This window comes from Phalacrocorax carbo, chromosome 3 (genome assembly GCF_963921805.1).
Source record: "Phalacrocorax carbo chromosome 3, bPhaCar2.1, whole genome shotgun sequence".
NCBI classification, from domain to species: Eukaryota; Metazoa; Chordata; class Aves; order Suliformes; family Phalacrocoracidae; genus Phalacrocorax; species Phalacrocorax carbo.
Genome location: NC_087515.1, coordinates 32,388,953 through 32,398,483, shown reverse-complemented (window position 1 = coordinate 32,398,483; position 9,531 = coordinate 32,388,953). Strand labels below are relative to the sequence as shown.

Sequence of the window (9,531 nt, the reverse complement as noted above, 5' to 3'; positions counted from 1 at the left end):
GGGGCGGGGCCGGGGCCTCGCTCTCTTCCCTCAGCTGCGGGCGGGCGCGGGAGGCCCCGGCAGTGCCCGGCCGCGCCCCTCCCCGCGGGCGGCAGGTACGGACGGACGGGGTGGGGGACGGACAGGGAACGCGGGACGCGACAGCCGCCTCGCCGCATCTCCCGTGGGGTACCGGCACCGGGACCGGCGCTCTCCTGCCCTCCCTCCGCGCGGGGTGGGGGCGGGGGGGCCGCCGCAGCGGGCGGGCCGCGTCCGGCCGTGGCCCCGCGCCATCCCTCACTCCCGCCCCACCCCCCTCCCGGCAGGTGGGGGCACCTGAGGGGGCCGTGGGTCCCCCCCGCGGGCCGGGGTTGCGTGGGGCCAGGCGGGAGCAGCCTGTGGGGGGGGGGGGGGGAGGCGCGGTGAGGCGGTACCGGGCGCCCCAGTCCGCTGAGGCGGCGGTGGCTGGGACCCCCCGGGCCGCGTCTGAGCCCCCCCGGGCTGCTGCGGGGGAGCCGGCCTGGGCGGCGGCGAACCTGAACTCTCCTGAACTTCCAGCTTCTCACAGCGAAGCGGCGCGTCGCGGGAGGGCCCCGCACACCGGTGGAAAAAACCAGCCTTGAGCGCACCTGTGTACGGCTAATGGGTCAGTGTGTGCGCGTTAGGGGCAAGCAGGTAGCGACCGTGCAAGGGTCTTGTCCTCTGAAACTGACTTTTCTTCCTGAGCACGTACAAGTTAGTCCATTATACGTGGTTATTGTCAAAAATAGCGTCACGCTTGTGGCAAGTTCTGGTATTAAAGCATACTTGTATTTCACAACTTGAAGTGCTTTAGCATTTGCAAGTTTTTTATAGTGCATGCAGGAAAACTTTGTGCTTTGGCACAAACTGCAAATAACAAAATCTGGAATATGTGAAATGTGAATATGTGAATATGTGAAAAAGTTGGATCCTGTATTATACAACTTTTTTTTTTATATATACATGCACTTCTCTGTAACGTGTGGGTATCAGTAAACCTGCAGTTGTTCTTCAATCTTGTCAACATAAGTGCACGTGCATCTGATGACTCCTTCAAGTTTTCTTATTTTTTTTTCAATGATATTTCTGTTTTTCATTTTCAGATTTAATTCAGTATAGAAGAACATATGGCTGGCAAATAGTAAGTATGATACTCTCTGCTCCGCTAAACTGTGCTTAGCGGTAGTTTGGCAATGCTGTGAACAGGAAAATTATGTCCTTTCACTGAATTTCTCCAACTGTTTCTGTCTGTCTAAACTCACTACTGTTGGGAAGTCATTGCTCTTCTGGAAGACCACCTATTCCATTTCACCAGGACTTCCCACCTGAGTCTGTGTGTCTTGGATATTATTAATACCTCAGGCAGTTGTGTTTTTGCTCAGAACAGAAGTCATTACAAGGACAATGTCTGTCTTTTCCCTTTCTTTGAAATAGTTTTCAACCTTTTGCTTTCCTTTTGCCTTTCCAGGTATATGTGTGTGATGTTAAGTGGTTGTGATGCTCTTATACCTGAGCGTGATGTTCTTATACCTGAGCTACCAGTCTCTGGAAGTAGTCATGGGTGCAGAACATGTTGTTGCCTTGACATTGCATGGTTCAGATCCCATGGTGTAGGGATGGGCACACTTAGGTTGGGGGGGTGTTGGCACTAGTGTAAACACGTGAAACCATTCTTTATGGAGTTGGGTTGGCACATGCATTGTAGCACTTGAGTCGTCATGTCACCTACCCAACAACACGGGTTGATTCCCCGCCTGCTTTGCTCTGGTAGCTCGTGTGCTGAATTCTTTTCATGTGTGTAACAGATTGTATTCTCCCCTCTCGCCCTGCAGAGTAAAAAGTGCCCTGGATACTCTTGTGAATGCACAGATTCTGTTCTGTTTGGCCTGCTTTCCTGTGTGTAATAAACAGTCTTTTTTTGTATTAATTTTCAAATGTCGCCATTGATTTCTAGTTTCAGCAACTTTTGTTGTCATACTTTACAGATCTCACCTCTTCCTGTTACCATCTGCTCGATCAGGTCTGGCTACTTTTCATTGTGTTTCTTTTGTTTCCTGAGTGTTTTGCTGGCAGCACTGTGCGAAAGGCTTAAGTCCTTTCCTGTCTTCCTAACTTAACAGGTTCAGCTATCACCTCTTCTACACTCGGGTATATTACTTGTTCCTTTGTGCATTTCCTGCGAGTGTCTGATGTGCTACCTGTGAAAGACTGTGGTGCATTCATGTGTTTTACAAAGCTTGGGTTAGTTTTGTTTTGCCATAGCCTCTGAACAAATATCAGGTGGTAGCAAATTTATTTCACTGTTGCCCTACAGAAGAGATTTAATTAGTGACTTTCAGCTTAAGAGACTTCTTAGTCCCTCGTACAGGAAAGCTGTTGCTGTAATGTTTATGATGACTACAAAGCCATTCAAAATATAAACTAACTTTTCCTTACTGGATGAAAATAATAATGGAATTAATTATTGAATATCATATTAGTGAATATTTTTGGCCTCGTTGAATCCAAGAATGCTTAAGCCAATGCAATTTGATAATGCTGTGGGAAGAAATAGTCCTGCCCTTCCCAGTGGCCTCCTTCTTGATCTTACCTTTGTGCCAGCACATGCATTTGAACAGCTGCGTAAGAATGAAGAAACAGACTAGTTGGAGAAAAATGAGCATTTTTTAATGTGGACCTCTTTTCCAAGTTGACGACAGGGCGATCTGTGCATGGTGAGCAAGTGGAGGAGGTTTTAATTTATTTACTTCAAGATCAGCCTCTGTAATCCAGTGCTAAAATGCCTTTTATGTTAGAATGTAGAGTTTGTGGAGTTCCCAAATAGTGTGACAAATTTATTTGGGGAAATATTAAAATAAATCTATCTGCATAACTTGTATGTAAGATACAAAAACCAGAATAAGTCTCAAAACCAGACTACTTTTTTATTTTCCTGTTTACTCTTGTGTACAGATTAAATGTAATAAAAACAAATGTGCCTTGAAGCTCTATGAATTCCTTCTGTCAAGCAAATTGGCTAAACAAATTCCTGAGTAAAGAGCACAGTATAGCAGTCTCCAGGACAAAAATTTAGGTTGTTTAGTAGAAGCGCTGCTTTTACCCTGAGTATTTAACCATGAAAATTCAAGACACAGAATTTCAGTATTTCTGCTGTGAGATGTAGTCTTGAATAGTGCAATAATGCCTGTTTCTATTAAAAATAATGTTTTTTGTTATTTGTTACTGGATTTGCCCGAGTAGATGTCTTACAAGCTCTCCCCTGATCTTAGCATTTGAACCGTGACTAGAATGTAACTTGGCCTGGTGATTAGAAAATGTCACTATAACTCTGTATGGCCATTTAATCTTTCTTCCCTCTCCTAGGTTGATCTCAGGCCTGAAAAGTTGACTGGAAACAACACCAGGGTGGAGGTTACAACACTGCGGTAAGTATGCTATTTTAAAACATAGAGGGGAGAAGCTGGGAAAGGAGCTGATATGGAATCATGAGTCCAGGAGTGAGTCACTCAGTGATGAATTGTCTGCAGCTTTGTGGGGGAAGATTAAAGTGCTGAGAATTTTGAAGGAGGAGAAAGCAGTAGCTGGTAGCACATTCTTGCTCATAGTGAAGGAAAGTAATATGCCTGCAGAGTACGAGGCCAGGTGCTTGATGCTTCACATTTTTAGAAAGCTGTAAAATACACTAATCCATTCATCCTCACTGTGTGGTTGCTAATTTTTTTCATTACTGCTCAAGTGGAAAACTGGGGAGAAATATAATGTTTGCTATTAGTAACATGAAAGTTTAGTGATGAAGTCGAAACTAGAAGTTGGCTGTCCTTGACACCATACTCTACTCTACTCTAATTAACTTTATTAGTTCGTGAGAATGTAATGGTAGTAATAGTTTATGTTTACAAAAAGGAAAGATTTTAGTTTCATTGCACATTATATCTTGCTATGATAGAACTAATCCAAAGTATTTCCAATGAGGTTATTTATTAAATTTTTTTTCTCCTAAAGTGGCTTTCTAGAAGATGACCATAGAGGATCTCCCAGAACCTTCCTTAGAAGGAGATTCCCTCATTGAAAGAGAACGGTTCTTATTCCCAAACTCTGAAACATCAGTTACTTTTTCTGTTGCTGCAGCACCAATGCCTTCAGACTGTGGTATGTACTTTTAACAGAAAAGGAATTTGTGATCAGCAGAGAATAAATTTCAATAAGAAAGTTTAAGAAAAGCTTTCAACTCTTAATTTAGTCCTTCTCAGAAAAAGTTTACTACTTGTTAAATGAACTCTATTATTTTTTTAAAGGAAATGAAAGATGAAGACCCATGCTGCTTCTATTTTTCTTATTGCATACATTTTAAATTATAATATCTTTTCCTTCTTACTGTTTCTTCTTCCTGTGTGGTCAGATGTTTGTAGGCTTTTTACATACTAATGTAGACCTGGATATTGTGTTAAGATGTGAAATTGCAGCAATTAAATGTAGTTAAGCATCTACATAATATTTAAAACCTCTAGAAATGCACTTTTTTCTCTTGCTTTCACTATGTAAACAGTAGACTATAGGGAAGTCTATTCCAACTTCATCCAACTTCTGTTGGAAGTGTAGATGTTTGCGGTGGTAAGGAGTGTGAAATGAGCTTTAGAATATTATAGCAAGTATCAGTGATCAGCTTTTGAAATAATGTTGAATTGTCTTCACATGTGTGTATTGTAATGATATTTTAAACAGGATATATAGTGCATTAAAATGTCACTATAGGTAAGGATCTTCATAGATAGCTACAATTATAATGCCTTTGAATATTGCAGAAGTTGTTAATAGCGTCTATGTTCCTTAAAAATTACTGCCTCCACCTCTGTTTTTCCCATGCATTGACTGAAGCAATCAACTGTATTGAGGAAAAATAAATACATGTAATGTTCTGTCTTTGACAGACTCAGCATTCTTGAGACCCATTTGATGAGTTAGCACAGGTTGGAAATGTAACAGTTCCATATGATATATTTAGTACATGAACTTGTATTTTTACATGGTTTAGCCCTGTTCTCATAACTTGCCTGTCCTGTTGTGCTCTGAGTACTGCCATGATTTATTCCGCTCTGCTTTCATATCCCTTAGAACAGTTTTCCATTCGTCCTTCTTTAAACATTGTTGTGTTGTGATATCTTCTAATAACACTACAATATCACTAGTCTCTGTCCTACTCTGTCTATGCCTGCACATTGAATAAAAAAAAATTCCTTTTATAGGAGGTCACTGTCACCTGTGTAACACTAATATCACCAAATTTGGGTAAAGGTTAAACCACAACAGACAAAGATTCTTGGTCATTACTTTAAGTGCATTTATTTTTCCTTAATACCGTTGAGCACTGTCATCAATGCACGGGGGAGAGGGCGGTGGAGAAAGTGTTTTAAACTATCTAGATGCCATTGTCATCCTTTCATGGAACTTTTTGTTCTCACAGGTTTTCTGTAACATTTCTTTGGTTTGCAAATGCTACAGATGATCGCTTGCTAAGCACTTACAATGCTTGTTATTAATCCCTAATATATACTCAGGTTTTTACCCAGCATGCTGATCTAATGGTCTATTAGAGTTGATTTCCGATATATAATTTGGTACATGTTCGTAGCTAGAAATCTTCCTGGCAGAGTAAGAATCATGCATGTTATGTATAAGATCATTAATTGTGTTGGCTTGTTCTCTGTTTGCTTCATAGCTTTTCAGCAATAGACCAACTGTGGTTTATGCAGAAGTTAAATATTGGTAGATAAATCAGTAGATCTGTGTCAATGCATGGAACGTAGGTAAGAAGCACAGTTTGTGCTGTGCTGGGAGATCAGGGGTTTGCCTTTTTTTATATGCTACGTGCAAATAAAAATTTGTGCTAAATATCAGTGAAGTTGTCTTCCTTTTTCATTCCTGTTGAATCAAGGCAATGCAGTTAGAGGAACTCTAGCTAGTCAGGAGGTGAGCTCCGTGTGTGCTTTTATCTGTTAATCCAATGCAGAAGCATGGTATGCTATTTTTGAGGAAGGGTTATGATGATTCATCCAGAGGTAGTTTGTACCATGTCATATACCGAGACGGCTGATGCTGTTTTACTTAAACTGTATGTCTGCTCTGAGAGCCTTCGTATCTGGGGTTGATGCAAGCTGACATTGCACATTTCTTTGAAACCTTTTTAAAAGGCAACTCCCTGATAGTTGCAGCGAGAGTAAAAGCTCAGTGCTTTCCATGGTTCAGTCATTTGCTGATGACAGTAGATTGTGCTTCCATTCCCTTTCCTAATAGCCATTGCTATCCAGAGTCTTTCATAGAATTTTTCAGAGTTGGAAGAAGTTCCACAAATTTAAATTACAGTTTGTGTCTATATGTGTGCACACATACATCTGCAAGTAACATGATAAATCGTACTTTATTAATAAGGTAGTTTTACACCTTATACTTTGGGTTCCCTGAAGCAACATGAGGCTTAAAATCTTAAAAAGCTATCTTTTTTTCTGGTCTTGTTTTGGTGGCTTAATTTTTGAAGGCTCTTTGTTACCTGTAGCTGCCACCACCTGGGACTGATACATTAATGAAATATCTGGAAATAATGGAGGCCATAGGATGCCTTCCTCATTTGTGCCTGTGTTTATATTTTGGTATGTTTTATGTTAACTGTGATGGTAGAAAGAAGTAAGACATGTTTTGTAGCATATGGAGAAATCATGTACACATATTTAATCACTGAGAGATCAAGAGGCTTGTCTGTGCCTGGGAACAGCTTAGAATCAGCAGTCTTTGGCTAGCTTGATGCAAGAGTAAACCCTTATTAGCATAATCACCGCACATCTCGGTTAGTTCTTCCCTAAACTTAAAATCAGTCTTGCAGTACCGTTGTATTGGTTGCTGATTCAAAGCTTTTTCAGAAGTATAAGCAAGACCTTAGTATTAAAGGAAAAATAGACCAGGTGTTAAAGGAATTTTTCTAAACTAATTCAACATTCTGATTTTCCACTGTGATTAGCAGTGAAATGACTCCCTCTGCTATGCTTTGCCTCTGAGTTTGAAAAACAAGATGCATGTTAAAACTTACAATTGTACCTACTGATTACTTTTTTTGACAGAGTTTTCCTTCTTCGATCCCAATGATGTGGCATGCCAAGAAATACTTTTCAACCCCAAAACATCTGTTTCTGAATTGTTTGCTATCTTAAGGCAGTGGGTTCCACAGGTCCAGCAGAATATTGATGTTATTGGGAATGAGGTGAGCTATAAATGAATATCCTTGAATGCTCTCAGTGTTAAAGTAGTACTCTGTTGACAATGAATAAAAACAGTTCATTTGAAGCAGAACTGATCACAAACGTAGATGCAGCGCCTTTTAACAAGTAGTTACTGATCAGTGCCTTGTGTTCCACATGTTGTCAGCTTTCATTTGGAAAGAGGAAGATAATGGATTAAAATTCAGTACATTTGGATAGGAGGGAGATACAATGTTTCTTCTCAAAGCAGTTGTTTGGAGACCCTTTACCTTGGTGTTTCAGTTTCCTACCTAGCAATGATCATAAACACCAATGTATGAAGTTACAGTGAAGGCTCACTTTAAGGGCAATGTTTCCAAGGCACAGAATGATTTAGGAATGGAAATCTCTCTGCAATCTGCAATGGGCTGCTTTCAAAAGACACCTTGTTTCTAGAAATTCCATCCTACTTTCTTATTTTTCTTCTGGATTACAGGCTTTTCTAGGCAGGTCAGGAAGCGTAGTAAAGATTCTTCCTACTGTAGTATAACTGGGGGCTTTTTTTGGGGGGGGAGAGGGGGTTGTTGAGAGATCAAAGAACAAGGGGAGAGACTTCATAAATTATTTCATTTTCTTATTGCTCAGTTAAGCGGTTAACTTTTCAGTGTGTGAAATGTGTGCTAGAAGTAATGATATAAAGAAGCTTTAAAATCTGTAAACAATGAAGGTTAATGATATTCATATAATACTATTTATTACATTTGTGCATGTTGCTCAGTTCTGCAGTTACAGGCTATTCTGGCTGGCATCTTTGTTATTAGCCGTTGAAATGAATCCAGGAGTAGTCAGTATATCTGAAATAACTTACTGCACAATACTGATGTCAGAGATATGCTAGAGCTAAAATGTGCTTGTTTTCCACTTGTCTCTCAGATCATTAAGAGGGGTTGCAATGTGAATGACAGAGATGGACTGACTGATATGACTCTCTTGCATTACACTTGCAAATCAGGGGCTCATGGTATTGGTGAGTAAAGGAGCGCCATTACAGATGTAAAAACCTAATTAATTCGCAAAGGCTAATTCCACTGACTATTACAGAATTTTTCCTTGTGGTAGATGGATTATTTTTTTTTTTTTTGTGCTTGGTTTTGGCTCTTCTAGTGCTGACCAGAAAGAAAGATAGAGAACTGTAGCGCAGTTATGGCTGTGGCAGGTAGGATTGAGTTAGTGGTATAGGTATTGCAAACAATAGTGCCAGCTTAAACATATATTTAATGTAGCAAAGGCTGTTTCAGACTGAGGTACAAACTGCAAACTGTGATATCGACAGACCTCTTACATCAGTGAAACTTGAACATTTAGGTGACTGGCTGTTCTTTTCTGGTTTTTTTTCTTTTCTGCTGACATGATCAGGGTGAAAGAAAAAACATTAATCTTTGCATTGTTATGGTCATAAGAAATAAGAAATATTATAATAGAAATTATAAAGAATATAATTATTATGGTCTATAGGAAATAAAAACATATTTATCTGTTAGAACACCCCTATTATCTTTCCTGTGTTGTGCTACTTTTTGTTGACCTGAACCCAGTTCTCCTCTGAGTTTGAACTAAGCTTCTGAGTGAGGGCTGGCATAGGTTAGCTTTTCTGGTGTTGGCAGATCTTTTAACGTAAACTTCAGCACTGTGGCCTGTAATTTTTTTTCTTCTTACAGATAATAAAAACTGTGGTTTTGGTGGGTGACACATTATTTACATTAGAGATAATGTTATGAGATACTGTAGTAAAGATTTCAGCCCTTTCTGATAAAAGGCAAAGACTTCTGCAATCTAGTCCTAAAAAGAAAGGCATAGTAATTGTTCTGCTGTGAGCTTTGAGGGTTTAACCTACATTATGTATTACACATAAGCATGTGCATGTTTTTTGAGGTCAAATAAATCTCTAATGCATATTCTACCAAATTTACCTGGCAGGTGATGTTGAAACCGCTGTAAAATTTGCGACGCAGCTTATTGATTTGGGTGCTGATAGCAGTTTACGTAGCCGCTGGACAAATATGAATGCCTTGCATTATGCTGCCTACTTTGATGTTCCAGAACTTATTAGTGTTATTTTGAAAAATGCAAAGCCAAAAGGTAGGCATTGTTACTTTTATTTCATGTAGTTGCTCATCTTTTGTTACTCTGTTGACTCTAAGCTGGTGTATAGTGGTCTTTTAGTGTGGGGTTTGTTTATCCATTATGCATAAATAATTTCTAATTTCTTATTCTTTTAGTCATCCTCATTGGTTCATTTTCCTCT

At 40.0% G+C, this 9,531-nt stretch overlaps 1 protein-coding gene across 1 annotated transcript in view; it reads left to right on the top strand.

The window, feature by feature from the left end:
• CLIP4 (CAP-Gly domain containing linker protein family member 4) overlaps positions 1 to 9,531 on the top strand; it is a 34,374-nt gene continuing 24,843 nt past the window's right edge. Inside the window, 7 exon segments of the mRNA XM_064446429.1 lie at positions 1 to 95; positions 1,104 to 1,141; positions 3,364 to 3,425; positions 4,003 to 4,149; positions 7,110 to 7,249; positions 8,160 to 8,253; positions 9,204 to 9,365. Of these exon segments, the coding sequence (XP_064302499.1) occupies positions 4,017 to 4,149; positions 7,110 to 7,249; positions 8,160 to 8,253; positions 9,204 to 9,365 (529 nt within the window). The 5' untranslated portion in view covers positions 1 to 95; positions 1,104 to 1,141; positions 3,364 to 3,425; positions 4,003 to 4,016.